At 42.2% G+C, this 17,778-nt stretch overlaps 1 protein-coding gene across 3 annotated transcripts in view; it reads left to right on the forward strand.

Annotated features, from left to right (window-relative positions):
• Positions 1 to 2,627: 2,627 nt before the first annotated feature.
• Positions 2,628 to 17,778, forward strand: part of CEP162 (centrosomal protein 162) — a 67,591-nt gene continuing 52,440 nt past the window's right edge. The window contains exons 1-8 of one of the 3 annotated variants that reach the window (XM_075268235.1): positions 2,628 to 2,735; positions 2,938 to 3,022; positions 5,846 to 5,978; positions 7,822 to 7,935; positions 9,464 to 9,607; positions 13,399 to 13,548; positions 15,145 to 15,331; positions 16,895 to 16,956. In XM_075268235.1, the coding sequence (XP_075124336.1) occupies positions 2,963 to 3,022; positions 5,846 to 5,978; positions 7,822 to 7,935; positions 9,464 to 9,607; positions 13,399 to 13,548; positions 15,145 to 15,331; positions 16,895 to 16,956 (850 nt within the window). In that variant the 5' untranslated portion in view covers positions 2,628 to 2,735; positions 2,938 to 2,962. The remainder of the gene's footprint in view (positions 2,736 to 2,937; positions 3,023 to 5,845; positions 5,979 to 7,821; positions 7,936 to 9,463; positions 9,608 to 13,398; positions 13,549 to 15,144; positions 15,332 to 16,894; positions 16,957 to 17,778) is intronic. The other 2 variants (XM_075268236.1, XM_075268237.1) reach the window with 2 other exon arrangements.

Consider the following 17,778-nt stretch of genomic DNA (forward strand, 5'->3'; position numbering starts at 1 on the left):
ATCCCCCATAGTGTCCCCTGCACACAGTATTATCCCCCATAGTGTCCCCTGCACACAGTATTATCCCCTATAGTGGCCTCTGCACACAGTATTATCCCCCATAGTGGCCCTTGCACACACTATTACGTCCCACTGTGGACACCCATAAACAATTATTATACTCTGGGGTCTTTTCAGACCCCCGAGTATAATGATAGCAGCGGTAGCGGCTGTCACCGGGCCCCCAATGTCCCGGGCCCTGTGGCAGCTGCCTCTGCTGCTATGGCGGTAGTTACGCCACTGGACCCCATTATAGTCTATGGGATCCATGATGTTTCTTAGCTAACTTCTTTTTAATGCGTTCGGTATTCCATTCAGGGGGTCCCCAAGCAGAGTCCCCAAATGGAATACTGAACGCAGATGTGAACCAGGCCTGAGACTGTATGAGCTATCACCAGGCACTGTTTGTGCATATTAGTGGAAAGGTTTGCTGAAACTTTTAGTACTAATGAGTTACATTTTATTGGGCAATATTTGTGCGTCTACAAAAGCATGCCTCCCAACCGTCCCGATTTCCGCGGGACAGTCACGATTTGGGTGACATGTCCCGCAGTCCCGGTTGGAGGGAGGTATGTCCCGATTTCAACTCAGATCTGCGTCCAGAGGATGCAGATCTGAGTTGAACACATATGCGGCTGAAGCAAGGAGCTGACACAGGTCAGCTCCTCGCTTCGCCGCTGCCCGCCTCTCTCCCTGACACATGCGGCTGAAGCTGCTCGCGTGCTCGCTTCGCCGCTGCGTCTCTCTCTCGCTGACACATGCGACTGAAGCGAGGAGCTGACCTGTGTCAGCTCCTCCCTTCGCTGCTGCCGCCGGCTCCTGGCTTGTAGACGCGACGCACAAGCCAGGAGCCGGCGGCAGCAGCGAAACGAGGAGCTGACACAGGTCAGCTCCTCGCTTCAGCCACATGTGTCAGCGAGAGAGAGACGCAGTGGCGAAGCGAGCACGCGAGCAGCTTCAGCCGCATGTGTCAGGGAGAGAGGCGGGCAGCGGCGAAGCGAGGAGCTGACCTGTGTCAGCTCCTTCCTTCAGCCGCATGTGTCAGCGAGAGAGGCGGGCAGAGAGCGGCGAGGGAGCGGAGGAGAAGGTAAGTTTAATGTGGAGGTGGAACGTGAATCTGGGGGCAGATGAAGGAGAGGACGGCATCTCTGGGGGCAGAGATGTGGGACATGAATCTGGGGGAAGAGATGTGGGGACATGAATCTGGGGGCAGAGATGGAGTGGACATGAATCTGGGGGCAGAGATGGAGGGGACATGAATCTGGGGGCAGAGATGGAGTGGACATGAAACTGGGGGAAGAGATGGGGGACATGAATCTGGGGGCAGAGATGGAGAGGACATGAATCTGAGGGCAGAGATGGGGGACATGAATCTGGGGGCAGAGATGGGGACATGAATCTGGGGGAAGAGATGGAGAGGACATGAATTTGGGGGCAGAGATGGAGGGACATGAATCTGGGGGCAGAGATGGAGGGACATGAATCTGGGGGCAGAGATGGAGAGGACATGAATCTGGGGGCAGAGATGGAGGGACATGAATCTGGGGGCAGAGATGGAGGGACATGAATCTGGGGGCAGAGATGTGGGACATGAATCTGGGGGCAGAGATGTGGGGACATGAATCTGGGGGCAGAGATGGAGAGGACATGAATCTGGGGGCAGAGATGGAGGGACATGAATCTGGGGGCAGAGATGGAGGGACAGGAATCTGGGGGCAGAGATGTGGGACATGAATCTGGGGGCAGAGATGTGGGGACATGAATCTGGGGGCAGAGATGGAGAGGACATGAATCTGGGGGCAGAGATGGAGGGACATGAATCTGGGGGCAGAGATGGAGGGACATGAATCTGGGGGCAGAGATGGAGAGGACATGAATCTGTGGGCAGAGATGGAGGGACAGGAATCTGGGGGCAGAGATGTGGGACATGAATCTGGGGGCAGAGATGTGGGGACATGAATCTGGGGGCAGAGATGGAGAGGACATGAATCTGGGGGCAGAGATGGAAGAGGGACATGAAACTGGGGGCAGATGAAGGGTGTATATGAAACTGGGGGAGAGATAGAGGGGGGACATATAATTTACGGGTGACTGTAGGAGGATTATACTGTTTGCGAGCACATGAAAAATTAACGAGTGGGCGGAGTCAACACAAAAGTGGGTGGGGCTAAATTTGCCGCGGTATGTACAAAAGGCAAAAGACAACAATTTCCCTAGGCTGGGACAAGTGATGCTAAAAGCTGCTGTGTCCTATGAGTTATCTTCACACACTAAGTACATGCAGCTAAACAGAATCTTGACGTGGGGGAAGAAATGAGGATGACTCCCACAAGTGTAAACAGTAGCTCTGCTGGATGCCTGCAAGGGGTTAAGTAACCCGCTCCCACTGTGCTAGAAGGAGGTAACATATGCAGGTAAACAGGAGTCTCAAGAGAGGGAAAAGACAGTGGGTCGCTATGGTAACAGGCACAACAGCCCAAACTGTATGGAAGCTGTGTAACGCCATAAAAGCCAACTCTGACAATGGAACACGGAGATTGTGAAAACGCTAAGAGGATCTTTTTGGTCTAGGAGACTATCTGTAGTTTGTGTGACGTCACTTAGCAGAGGCTTAACGCTGCCTGATACAAACTGTTGTAGAGACGGCTACTGACCAGGAAGAAACTGCAAAGAGATACAAGCATAGCAACTGGAAGGTAACACCTGCAGGCTCCCTCTATTATCTATATGGTGGCAGGATAAGGGCTATACTAGATGATTAGACCATTGCAGTGCTGCACAGATCTATATATTAGTTATATTACCATATACCACTACAGTGGGAGTATTCTAGTACACAGACAGTACTTATGTTACATAGCTTCATGGTTGTTTTATAACAGTGTAACTTTCCCCCAGGTGATAGAGATCACCCAGAGGAGCCATGTCCCATCGCTTGTCCAAGGAGGAGCTGGATGAGCAGTTTGAACAGTTCTTAAAAGAGGTAATGCACAAGTATATACTGTCATACTATAAGTGGGAAACATTATGAAGCTGATATATATGTATACTCTTATACTATTAGTGAGATATACTAGGACTTTGTTATAGACTATATATGCTGTCATTCTACTAGTGAGAGACTGTGAGATATATATGATATCACTATTAGTAAGAGACTAAGACTGTGATATATGATATCATACTATTAGTAGGAGACTGTGAGACTATGTTATATATGCTATTATACTATTAGTAGGAGACTGTTATATATACTGTCACTAGCCTCTGCCTGCGACTTCGTCTGCGGGTTGTTGGAGTGGATGATCCGCTTATATTCAGCAAATTGCTGCCGTCGATGGTTTGCCTGCTTCAATGTTTTGGCAGCTCTTAAGCTGTCCTGCTGCTGAACTTGTTCCTCACACTGTGCTTGTGCTTGTTGCGGCATCTCAGCAGCTCGGTGGGATGCCATATAATGAGCATGTTGTTGGTGTTGATGATGCACATGCTCCGGCGTTTCGACAGCTGTCAAGCTGGCCTGTCGCTGAACGTGTTCCTCGCGCTGTACCCGGGATTGTTCCAGGATCTCAGCAGCTCGCTGGAACGCCATATAAAGAGCATGTTGTTGGCGTTGATGATTGGCATGCTGCGGCGTTTTGTCAACTGTGAAGCTGGCCTGGCACTGAATTTGTTCCTTGTGCTGTGCCCGTGAATGTTCCGGCATCTCAGCAGCTCGCTGGGATGCCATATAATGAGCGTGTTGTTGGTGTTGATGATCCACCTGCTTCGGTGTTTCGACAGCTATCAAGCTGGCCTGTTGCTGAACGCGTTCCTCGCGCTGTGCCTGGGATTGTTCCAGCATCTCAGCAGCTCACTGGAACGCTATATAATGAGCGTGTTGTTGGCGTTGATGATTGGCATGCTCCAGCGTTTCGGCAACTGTGAAGCTTGCCTGGCACTGAATTTGTTCCTTGTGCTGTGCCCGTGATTGTTGCGGCATCACAGCAGCCCACTGGGACGCCATATAATGAGCATGTTGTTGGCATTGATGATCCGCCTGCTCCGGCGTTTCGGTAACTGTCAAGCAGACCTGGCACTGAAGTTGTTCTTTGCACCGTGCCTGTAATTGTTTAGGCATCTCAGCAGCTCGCTGCAACGCCATATAATGCATGTGTTGTTAGCGTCGATGATCTCCCTCAGCTCCACTTGAGGAGAACTCTGACTCCTGGCTTCTCTTGACTTCTGGCTCCTTCATAGCTCTCGTTATTTTCGACAAATTAGATTTTCTTTTTCCAGGCATGTTTAAAATTGACAAACTGCCAATTTGGATTAAAGGTGTTTGCCCATGTCAGTTTGTCTGCACTGCCTGAAGCAGATGAGATCATATGCAAATGTGTATAGACAAACCACTGAGGGTTAGCGTGTGTTTTACACAGAGAGATAACAGCCCTGGGATGTGAGATGAGGCTGCTGCAGCAGCAGTGTAATATAGTATAAGAAGATAAATTTATAACAGTTGTGAAGCCATGTCATTTACCGGGATAAAAAGTAGCCTATATGTTAATCGAGGTTACAATCTATCTATGTGCCGAATTTCATTCAAATCCGTTCAGCCGTTTTTGCGTGATTGAGGAACAAACACACAAACATCCAAACTTTCACATTTATAAAATTAGTAGGATAGTAGGATACTTTTAGTTAGAGACTGTGAGACTATGTTAGATATATCATACTATTAGTAGGAGACTGTAAGACTGTTATATATGCTATCATACTATTACTGTGAGACTGTTATATATGCTAGGGTCAGGGGATAATCGTACACATTAGGGAGAGTGTGTGCCTACATAGGCAGTACGGAGACTTACAAGTCATTCCTGCTCCGCTAGGGATTCTGGGTAAAAAATATGCAAAGCTATTCTCCAGGATATAATTAGGAGAACAGTGCACTCTGTAGGCCACCCTATAGAAGGCAGCATCCTTAACATCATGAACGACTCAGTTATAAAGTCTTTTAATCATAATGTGGATTTAATTGCCAAATTATCCCTACGCTATGCTGAGGAGGCCCAATAGGCTGAATCAGCGCTGTCCATAGCTGGGAATCTGTTCCTTTTGGAATAGAAATACTAATTTGGCAATTAAATCCGCATCATGATATTAGACTTTTTAACTGAGTGATGCATGATGTTAAGGATGCTGCCCTCTAGAGGGCGGCGTACAGAGTGCACGGTTCTCCTAATTACATCCTGGAGAATAGATTTGCATAGTTTTTACCCTGTTATATAGGCTATCATACTATTACTGAGAGACTATGTTATACACTGCTCAAAAAAATAAAGGGAACATTGAAATAACACATCCTAGATCTGAATGAATGAAATATTCTCATTGAGTACTTTGTTCTGTACAAAGTTGAATGTGCCAGCAACAAAATCACACAAAAATCATCAATTGAACTTAACTTTATTAACTAATGGAGGCCTGAATTTGGAGTCGCCTTTAATTTTTCTGGTGGAGCCATATGAGGGTTTTTTTTCTTTGCAGGATGACATGCATTGCCTACTGACATCATTTTGGGGTGCCTATAACTTCAATTACTTACTACAATTTCTTAACTCTTTCTAGGGAATTGAGATAAAGACATCAATTCTGACATTGCTTTTTAACAATTTAATTATATTCTCTAAAAAATTAGATGTTCAAACATGGTACCTGCATATAGACTTCTTAATACTTGATGTTACTTTTTGCTTTCTTGAGTGCTTTGCATAGTATATTGTATGTTTGTATTTTTTCCCAAGTTTCAATATTTGCATTTTTCTAGTCTCTTTCAGATGACTCATTTGACAGTAACAAAAAATCTGCTGTTCTTGAAAATCTTGGAAAGCCTATAGTTAAAAAAACAAAAAAGAAAGATGCTTCTCCATGGTGGATCACTGACGATGACTCTGATGGAGGTATGTTAAGCAATGTGGGGAATTTATTATTCCCTCTATACCAGAAAACTAGATTAGTTTTGATAAGTTATGGCGCATCATTGCTGCACACCTTGGCCGAGCTTAAACTCAGAAAACTGTTGTGAGTTATATAAGAAATCTACTCTAGATCCTGACTACTAGATTGTTCAGAGCTTCTAAATAATTAATGCCGGGTTAAAGGGAAATCATAATATTGGGGTAGGAAACATCAGTCTTAAAGGGGTTGTCCCATCTCAATGATTCTATCTATACTGGTAGCTCATGTAAATTGAAGCATTTACCTAAATATATTGCTTTAGAAATTCTGCTTTGTTTTCCTGGTATGTGAATTTATTCCTCCCATTGTTTACACTGCGTTACCATAACCACAGACCTATAAGACAAGTTAGGTCGCTCACTCACTGCTCTTGCTGGCAGGGCAATCCATTCAGATAATTGATTTATCTGATAAATCCAAGTCAGTTATCTCTCCAATTAAACACACAGATAATACTTTGTTTGTTTTGTACAAGAATCTACATATTATCTGACCTGCAGAAGTATTCTGTGTCTGTTCAGCGAGAGGGAGGAGGGAGAGAAATATAGGAAGTGAGAAGCAGACACTGCACGCAGCCTGGCCGAAAGGCTGACATGGGAAAACCCCTTTAATACTTTCTTCCCCAAATGGGTCTGGGGATACTATATCGGTTCAGGAACCACCATCTGAATTTTACATGCAAATAGCCTTATAATTTTTAAAAAACAGAGTAAAATGTTCATTGAGGGCAGGGCAGGCCTAGACTGTTATGCCTCAGCCCAACATACCTGGTATCTGTTATGCTGGAAAATTTGCATGAGTTATACCTAAAATTTAAACCAGTCCCTAACTGTCATAGATTTAATTCCTGGAGCATGAAAACTCTCGAAATTATGGCATATCTTCCACCAGCAACATTGGCTCACAATCTATCAGTCTTAATACATAATATTAAGATATCTTAATATCATCTTTAAACTTGATGAATAGTTATGCAATTTTTTTGCAGTGATTCAGTGGGAACCAGGTTGAAACCTGAACTACAATATGGGGAGTAAGGTGGCACTACTGAATATGCATAAGCCGTGTAATATGGGGTAAACTTTCACGCAGTATGTAGGTGGTGCACACAGTGAAAGTCCAAATGTAATCCAGAAATATAGAAGAACTGGGCACTCACCATGAAAAATCTGCGATAAAAAATCCAATCTTTATTTTAGGAATCCAAGTAAAAATACATACAGGAGGAGGCAAGCCTGTATAGGAAGAGCGACAGCTGTTTCCTGCTGGTTGCACTTTTTCAAGCTCCATAGTTACAGTAACATTTGTTTAAAAAATAAATAAAAAAACACACACAAGTCAATAAAAATTTTAAAGTTGGCAAGTGAATTAAATGCATCACTTTTGCGGCAAAAAACTGGCGTGAAAAGTTTTATAAATGGCTGTACACATTAATAGAATTTTTTACATTTTGTTGCTTTTTCATTTGAGTCAAGTTTCTTTTTTTCTTTTCTTTTTTTGTAAAAAATACACTGCGTTTCCTAAGAGTACTCGGGACTCAAAATAAAATTTTCTAAACTGAAAACTTTAGTACCAAAATAAAAATGTCAACCCCATTCCTCAGTGGAGTATGGTAAAGATATTTGTAATATCATTTTGCCATTAGACATGATAGAATTTTTTTTTTTCTTCCTCTTCTTTTTAATTCTTCTTCTTTTAATGTAATTCAAATCTTTATTTATTTATTTATTTTTCTTGGCTGTTGTGTTTGTTTTCTTTCTTTGTCTGTTCTATCTGTCCTTTAAGCATATCAACCAAGATCATATTTGAAACAGAAGAAACAAAAGAGCCAGGAGATAGCAGATAGACCTAATTCTGGATTGGATAATAGAAAGACCTCTGTTCCAAGCTTCCAAACTGGTACTTGTGTTTAGTTCTAGCCCTGTAATAGTGACCTAATAAAAGGAATCTGTCAGCTAATCACGGGGAGCAAAAATTAGTAACATATATGTTTTACTCTGAAAAACTGTGGGCACAGGGATGAAGGAGAACCTTTATGAAAAGCTTTAGAACTTGAGCATTACAGTAAGCGCACCATAAGGGCTAGTTCACACAGAGCAAGTCCGGAGGGTGCTGTTGCGAGGCGGACGCCGCGTTTGAATCAGCTGCGGAATCCACGTGAAGAAAGGTCAGCTCGCTTCTTTTTTGTGCGAGCGGAACACACCGCTAGCGCAAAAAAGAACGCTAGCGGTCTACATAGACCTCTATTGTGAGGGGTCGGATTTTGAGGTGGATTCGGCGTTAAAATCCGCCCCCTCTTGTCCCATGTGAACAAGCCCTAACTTAATGGGCTTCAAGTTGCTCACTCTTGTTGCACGTAATATATCACATACAATAACTATAAATATCTTGTAACAATATTGCTGAAGTTATGATACCATCAGTACGGAGTTCAAATGCTGACACCGATCCTGAAGTGTGTTTCGGCTTGTGCCTTCGTGTGAGCATACCCCAAGACTCCCAATGTTTACAGATTTGGGAAGACAATTACATAAATACTTTTTAAATTGGTCAAATTGGGAGATTTACAGTTCATTTCTTACTGTGGTATTATGCTCATGTGATATTTTGACACTAATTTGGAGTAAAAGTCTAGAATATACAGGAAATGCTAAAGTTGGGAATATTATTTTATATTACAGTCTGTTTAAAGAGGACCTTTCACCATTTTTCACACAGGCAGTTCTATATACTACCGGAAAGCTGACAGTGCGCTGAGTTCAGCGCACTGTCGGTTTTCCCGATCTGTGCCCGGTGTGAAGAGCTTGCGGCCCGGTACCGTAGCTCTTCTATGGTCAGAAGGGCGTTTCTGACAGTTAGCCAGAGACGTCCTTCTGCCTAGCGGCGCCAATCGCGCTGTTCTGTGGAGCCGGGAGGAACGCCCCCTCTCTCTGCTCGCAGTACTCGTTCATAGACGAGCATTATCAGGGAGGGAGGGGGCGTTCCTCCCGGCTCCACAGAACAGCGCGATTGGCGCCGCGAGGCAGAAGGACGTCTCTGGCTAATGGTCAGAAACGCCCTTCTGACCATAGAAGAGCTACGGTACCGGGCCGCAAGCTCTTCACACTGGGCCCAGATCGGGAAAGCCGACAGTGCGCTGAACTCAGCGCACTGTCAGCTTTCCGGCAGTATATAGAACTGCCTGTGTGAAAAATGGTGAAAGGTCCTCTTTAAGGCTACTCCAGCATCAGAACCATATTGTATCATTTTTACCACTTGTTAGAAACTGATATCTAGTGAAAGCAAGTTTCAGTCCTGGCTATTTCATTCTTACGCTTTTTTTTTATTGTTTTAACCCATCTAACACCCCACTTTTATATAATCCTGTATTCCTTCCTCAATTTTCATCTTCCTATTCTGCCCTCATATATTCCGTTCCTAACACTAGAACAGAATCCCCGTAGTTCATCTCTTAACAGGACACTGGATAAATGCATGAAATTGGAACAATATTACAAGTCAAAGCAGAACTTTTGTTTTTCTGAACTAGATGACTCTCTGTCTCCTGACAGTCCAGAAAGAAGCCCTGATGGTAAAATATCAGTTCACATTTGTTCTCTGGTAATGTGATAGAATAGCAGTTCATACTGATCAAGTGTTTTACATGTGTCAAAATTTTACAATATTGATGTTGTCTCTGCAAAAGGTATTCCAATTTAGTTTATGATTTGTGTCTTTGACACAAATAAGTAGACCTGTACTGAATTTTGCACACAGCCACGTACACCGGACTATGGAAGTGTTTATAGGGCCATAGAAATGAATGATTCTGTGTGCTAGCCATGAAAAAACATGGCTAACATTGTGTACGGATATGTGCACAAAGCTTTCTGGACAATCTACTTTTTAAAGGTTAAAGAGCTGAAACTACTTTCGAAGTCATAAGGAGTAAAACCTCCATACAACTACATCCAATTTATTAGTCATCAGCTAAAGTCAAAGATTTGCTAGATCTCTTAATAATTGATAGATACATTATATTGCTAGACTATTTCTTTCTCTTCCTTATGCCACTTTTGCTTTGTTATTTTGTCAGACCACTGTTTTGGTGCAGTTTGCTGAATTTTGCCTCTTTTCTTTTCTAGACACTAGTCAAAAGTTTCTAGTGAGGAGCATAGATTATAAAAAAAAAAAAAATAAAAAAAAAAAAATCTGGTACAGGAGAAGTACCAACTTTTTTGGGGGGATGGCCAGATTGAGACAGAATTCTGGTGCTTTTAGATTTGTAAATCTCCCCTTTTGCATGTAGATATTCTCATAATTGCTTGCAACATTATATCCCAGAAAAAAAATGCAGAGAAGACCAAAGTGTGTGTGTGTGTGTGTGTGTGTGTGTGTGTGTGTGTGTGTGTGTGTGTGTGTGTGTGTGTGTGTGTGTGTAAATTAAGCCTTCAACAGTCTTCATTGCTAAAAGCTGAGGTTGCGGAATCATTCTTGGAAAGGCTAATTGAATAGTAAAAGGGAAAAATCCCTCACACAGGTAGAGGGCGGCTAAAGCATCAAATCCATTTGCATTGGAAAAGAGAAAAACCTTAGTAAAAGTTATATATTATTGGTATAGTTACATAGGTAGAGATAATTGTATATAGCCTTCTGAACACCATATGTAATATAATCTTGCCACTAACTTGTTTGTGCTACATTGAGGAGAATTAGTCTGTAGAACTAGCTCCATACTGACTACCACGAGGCTAGAAGGCAAAGTTCAAAAGAACCAAAGTGTTGGAACCCCCCAACCATAGCAGTGGTATCATCAGGTAAATGGGGCCAAGCGATGATACCATATGCAAACGCTGAGTTTATATAGCCTTTAAAAAAAAAAAAAAAAAAAAAGTAAGGAAGATTAAAGGTTAATGTTCAATCAAAATCAATCAACAAAAAATATTTAGGTGAACATGTAAAACATAACTTTTATTGGAAAACAAAAGCTACTAAAATTCTGAAATTGTGATGTGTAATATAGTAACAAGATTTATAACACTAATAATGAAAAATCAACAAACTGAGGGACATATAGAACGTATTCTGCATTTCAGCTGAACTGGCAATGTGTACTTGCACAGTGCTGATGCCGATGCACCCGCGGGTCTAGGAGTCTCCCATTCTATATATCTCCCTTCTCTGTAGTGATCTCTATATATATCAGTAGGTGAAGACAACGTGCCTGCCAACAAGTCTAAATGTAAAGAACTTGTATATTAGCATTTGTTTTGCTGAACAATCTGTCCTTTATCAAGTCTGTGCCAGTGATAGAGCCACTTATAGATGGGGGAGGCTAGTATTCACTAAATGCTAGATGCCCAGTGTTGTGCATAGCCAGAGTAAGATTTTAGTCATACACTCCCGCTTTGTATATAAACTCCTAATCATCCCTGCTCCTGAAAGTGCCATATATCTGACTCCACGCATTTCATGTAGGTGAACCAACAATCATAAGGGGGTTTAGACCAAGTCCTCTCAGGACCTTGTAAGATCTTAAATCAAACTAGGTAAGCATTACAGGGAGGAAGTGGCCAGCGGCAGTGTCACCATCTCTCTGCCCACAAGTCGGTGCAGGCACGACCATGGGGCTGATTAGCAGTTTATGTACATAGCGGGAGTGTATGACTAAAATCCTACTCCAGCTATGCAAAACACTGGGCATTCAGTGAGTACCGACCTCCCCTATCTATAAGTGGCTCTATTAAGAGATTGGCACAGAGGTGATAAAGGACACATTGCCCAGTTAAACAAGAGCTAATATCTTGCCCCCTATTGTTCCTGAGCAATCATGTTAGTTTCTACCCAGTTTGCTAGTTAGACTCTCTGCTGTCAGGTAGGTGGTCCTAGATTGTGGCAGGTAGTCTCAGATTGTCCACAGTAAAAATCCTCATTAGCATATTGACTATTGACTTCTGAAACAAACAGAAATTATTGCTCTGGAATAGAGGGGGCATGAGAAATTCTACTGTACCAGAATTATTGGAGAGGCACTTGTTGAGGGTTCAAAGAAGTGGAGGCGGTGAAAGGTTCTTTTTAACTAAAGAGACTGATGTTATGGTCCTCATCTGAGAGTGATTTTCCAGCCCCAAGGATAGGTCATCGGTGTCTGATCTGTGGGAGCCTCCAGGTGCCAGAAGCTACTGCATTAAATGGGAAGCTTGTACAACCTGCTCTAATTCTAGTGATGTGGTGGCGTTGCAACCACGGCCATTGTATACCGATAGTGGTGGGTCCGCAGTGCTGAGCTGCTCCTAATACTTGAATAAGACTGGGCTACACAGGCTATACCCATCCACTCCAGAAACTTCTAAAGGCTGTCAGAACAGCTGATTTGTGCAGGGGTTGAGCGTTGGTTCCTCACAAATCAGGTCATCAGTATGATAATGTTCATCGAATGAAAAAGCCATTAAAAATGCATTAAGGAGGACCTTTCATGAGTTGGGGCACATGCGGTTTTATATACCGCTAGAAAGCAGACCGTGCGCTGAATTCAGCACACTGTCTGCTTTCACGATCTGTGCCCCAGGTGAAGAGCTGCCGGTGCCGATTCCGTAGCTCTTCACTGTCAGAAGGGCGTTCTTGACAGTCAGTCAGGAATGCCCTTCCTCACAGCAGCGCCTATAGTGCTGTACTGTGAGACCGGGGAGGAACGCCCCCTCCCTCTGCTCACAGTACTCGTCCGTAGACTAGTATTATCAGGAGGGGAACGCCCTTCTGACGGTGAAGAGCTACGGTACCGGCACCGATAGCTCTTCACCCGGGGCACAGATCGTGAAAGCCGATAGAGCGCTGAATTCAGCGCACTGTCGGCTTTCCAGCGGTATATAAAACTCATGAAACTCGTGAAAGATCCTCTTCAAAAGTACAGCATATAGAACGTTTAGATAAAGAATACTCTTACACTTCATAATGCTATATGTTGTTTTTCGGCTGACTTTTTTTTTTTTTTTTTTTTTTACATATATTTTTGTCTTTGTTAATAAATGACTTTGCAATAGTTGATAAAATTTAACGGGACTGCCCAGATATTTTTTGTTTTTTTTCGTTGATGGGGTAGAATAAATTACACCCTGCCAACACAAAAATGTAACTGCTCAAGCTAAGTGATTGGCCTTCATGTTTCTGTGTTAAGAGAAACCATGAAGTAGAGACCCAGGGAACATTGGAACAAGAATGGGTTGTTGAGGGTAATTTTAAAAATAGTTTTGAGGTATTCTGTTATAAGATATTTAAGAAAATTTTACCAGATGTACAGCCAATTTAATTTAACATTTTGTCATAAAGCGGAGCTTAACTCCAATACAAAGTAAAGTAAAATGTCCATATTGTACTTTTCCTTAGAGTTGGCTAGAACAAGCCGCAGTTTTATAAAATCTCAAAGTACATCACAGCCCATTGAGGAAGTAGAAGAAGAGGATCATGTTGAAGAAATGCAGAAATCGATTGATCCTTTGGTTGCATCAATAGAAAAGGACAGCTTGGAGATTGATGGTGAGTACGCAGGAGTGTTCTCTTCGGATTAGGCAGGTATTTTGAGGCATGTAAAGAAATTATATGATAGATGAAATGTGGAAAATTTACATAAAGCAATATACAGTAACTTTAAACCAGACATTAATCTATCTATTTGCAAAGGTGTTTTCTGGTTTAGTTTCTGGTTACCTTTACTTGGGCGCATAAGAATCACTTCTTCCCGTGGGTTCTTTGCATGGACAAATTGCATTCAGCTTCTGATAAAAAAAAAAGCTGAAAAATACTCTTGTCTTTTTATATATATCAAGTATTTATATATTGCGAGTTTGACAAAAGGTAAAAGGATGGCTTGATATTGTGCAGGTTTTTATTTAAATGGATCCTATAATTAAAACTCAATTTTTTCTGCCTACCACGTAGGAATAGCCTTAAGAAAGGCTATTCTTCTCCTACCTTTAGATGTCTTCTCTGCGCCGCCGTTCGGTATATAATCCGGTTTTCGTCGGTATGCAAATGAGTTCTCTTGCAGCACTGGGTGTGGACCCCAGTGCTCAAACAGCACTGGGGGTGTACCCAGTGCTGCGAGAGAACTCTCCAGCACCTTCTGCATCTTCTTCAGGAACTGGTCTTCTTCGCGTCTTCTTCCGGCGGTGACTTCAAACATCTCTCTCTCTCTCTCTCTCTCTCTCTCTATCTATCTATCTATCTATCTATGGGGAGGCTATGCTATTCTTCCCATAAGAAACTGAAACAAACAAGATTTCTCATCAGAAAAATGGGAACATTAAACAGAGCCTTTTTCTAATCTCTCATTTACATTTCCTCAGATTTTGACTGATCACTTTTGACTCATGCAAAGTATAATTTCCTGTTTTACAGGTTGCTAATATTTTTGCCTAAAAATTGCAGCATGCTGCACATTTTGTTTCATGCTAAATAACATATAACTTGATGAAAATATAAGTTACATTTTTTCGCCATTGTTGACTTCAATGGCATAAAGGTTTGTCTTGGTGAAAAAAAAAAAAATAGACCAGTCTAAATCTGATCAGTAAAAACATATTTATAAAAAAATAGACCAGTGATCAGCAGAGGTGGCTCCTGTGGCACCATTTCTACTACTCTGCCGATTTCCATTCTTTCTTCCCCTCTGTGTCTCCCTGACTTTGTTCTTTCACTTGTAGCCTTCTTTTTCTTCAAAGTTTTTGCTTTTTGGTTCATTTGATACTTACCTGTTATACTGATGACTGTATTCATGATTGCATCTTGACTCTGCTGCGTCAGAGTATTGTGTTATTCCCCCCATATCCCCTTTCTGCCTTCCTGCCTGCTCCCCCCTTTTTGCCAGTTCCTCTCCCTCATTTCCTGTTCCAGGTTATGCCCTTCCTCTGCCCCCTCCCCCACTTCTTTCCTTCCCTCTGTTGCTGTATCCTCATATATGTGTTGATGAAAAAAATTTCAATAAAACTTTTAATGACGAAAAAATAGACCAGTGAAAACCTGAAACTTCCCAGAAATGTGAACAGAGACCGAGGGGAAAAAAAAAAAACACAAGTTTTAATAGATCCTTGGTAATGAGCCTTATAAATAAATTGACTCTATTTTGCACTTTAGAATCAGTTGTGGCTTCTGGACCTAATCAAGCCTTTCATGGAATTGGTCTTGATACCTTGGAAGAACAGGAAGAAAAGGAAAGATTTTTTGCTAGGCTTGAAAAAGGCGCCTCATCTACAATTGACTATTCTAAGTTAATTAAGGAACTGGATTCTACTGATTCAACACAACTTACAGCTTATATGTGGTGAGCAATGTAAAAAGTCTTAAAGGGGTAAGATGTCTGTATTTTAGACAGCACAGAGCTGGGTTGTTCTTTCCACCATATAGTGACTGGATGCTGGTACTGCAGCTCAACTCCATTTGATTTCAATGGGATCTGAGGTGCAGTACAACACAAGGATCAAAACTATTTGTTACTGTCCCTGTGTTGTGCATAGTATGGGTGCTGGGAGCATTCCCATTCGACTAACAGGTGTGGGGGCTTTTTTTGGTCCACCATCGAAAAGGATATTTATGGTCTACCCTAAAGATGGGACATAAAAATCTAAATCCTGGACAACAACTTTAAAAACCTTGTCTCATGCTGACTTGCATTGGTAATGTAGTAAAATGAGGATCTATATCCATTAAAATGTCAAATATTTTTGAACTGCAGGCTCATAGCCACTAAAATGTACAGCCAGTGTGACACATTTGTACATGTCATTACCATCTACTCATTAAGTAATAGCTATAAAAGGACTTGCAGTACAGTCTCTTTCGATCTATAAGCACAGTCGAATACCTGGGGTTTACTTGAATAAAATCGTGTTTGCATTTCACCCCCCTATGACAGCAAGACAGTGGAGGATGACCCTTGACCTCTGGAGGGACAGGAGCAGAGAGTAGTTAAATGCCCCATCCTTTCCTCCAGTGTTTTCTGTCCCTACAGGGGTCAGGTTAGAAAGAGATTCTATCCCTCCTATGGATGGGAGACCTGGTTAATGTTACCTTATTCATGCCGGCCTTTATCGGGCTTCCTTCGTCTCTCCACAGTAGAGCATTAAGGTGCATAGGAGCAAGCCACAGCTTCTCACTCTCCACCCTATTAGTATAGACATGAAATACGTGGATGAGATGTGGGGTCAGTGAACCCCCAACCCCTCTTTCCAGCAACTTGACTCATCTAGGGATGCAATGGCGTTTACCATTCCAAATAAAGTGGAAGATGGTCCGCTGAAGATTATGAAGATATGAGCGGATCACTGCCACCAGGAGGATTTCAAAGAAGTACAGGAGTTTAGGGAGGTGGGTCATTTTAAATGCAGCAGTCCTGCCCAGTAGGGTGATATGCAGTGGCCACCACGTGTCCAGGAGTACTTTAAGGTCCCGACACCGTTTACAGTAATCCTCTGAGTGTGAGTGTTGCATAGGACTGCCAACGAAAATCAAAGTTAGCACAAAAAAGCTAAACAGTTGCTCTATGAGTATTCAGAGAGAGGGCCTCTGTTTTGAAAGGGTTGATTTTGTGGCCCAACAGTTGACTGTAGTCTGAGGACCTTCATAACATTGGAAAGAGAGGTGTGGAGGTTATCGAATAGTAACATTTATGTTTGACATCAACTCTCTTCAAACAAAGATACGAGAGTTGACCATTCTCATGACTGTCAGATCTCCACTAATCAGACTCCATAGGTAACAAACATAAAGGGGTGGGTTGTCCAAGCTTCCCGTTTACTTTTTTCAATCCCTTTTACAACTGGTGCAACCTTTTTAAAACAATTTCATTGCAATTTATTTAATATTATGTATTCTGTTTTATTTTTAGCACTAATGACCATGCTGACGCTGGTGATGAAGTACATAAAGATGAAAGTAAAGATGTGTCAGGTAAATACAGTGATGGTATTATTTTGAGCTATTTTTTTTTTTTTTCTTCATCTGATTGTCAATACAAATTAACCATTTCACCTAGGTGACATGCACATGATCGTTTGCGTGTTGGCAGCCTGTGATTGAATGGCATGAACAGCAAACGAATGTCATCTGTGTGCCGCCCATGCGTCTGCAGCCCTGTTCATTGGGGCCAGAGAGTACACTCCACAAAATGGACCGGAATTGAACCTGCCCCTTGTTTTGCTCATGGCCCCATACACTAGTCATGAAAAAAACATTACTGGCACACTGACTGAGTTTTGATTGCTGAAATGATTGTAAGTTTGTTGAAATGTCATTTAATTTCTAACAACCTTGTGTGCAAGAGCCCTATAACAAACTTATGAGTTTGTTAATTAGTTCAATGCAACTAAAACAATATATAAAACTTAAAAATTATATTCAGGCAACCTATTTGACTTCTTGTGTATTACTTTTTTTATTCTGCATTTTGGAAACCTCGGAATGTAGAGAACATTGAGATGCTGGGGTCTTTTAGCGTAAAAGTCACATATTCTTGCCCCCACAAGTTAAAAGGTCGTCTGCACAAAATTGAGATATAGACTAATCACAGTACCTTGAAAGGCTGTCAGCACAGTTTACTATTACTTATTCAGGACTCCATTCTTGTTAAAATCGTACTTTAATCCCTATTCATTGCTTTCTATCAATGAGCCTCACTATATGCTGCTGCTAACTGCTGATCAGCCCCGCCACTGCTAGGTGACTGACGTCTTTGTCCTCTGCTTCAGCCCACAGTACTACCTGTACTGTACA

The sequence above is a fragment of the Leptodactylus fuscus genome, chromosome 3 (assembly GCF_031893055.1).
Source record: "Leptodactylus fuscus isolate aLepFus1 chromosome 3, aLepFus1.hap2, whole genome shotgun sequence".
NCBI classification, from domain to species: Eukaryota; Metazoa; Chordata; class Amphibia; order Anura; family Leptodactylidae; genus Leptodactylus; species Leptodactylus fuscus.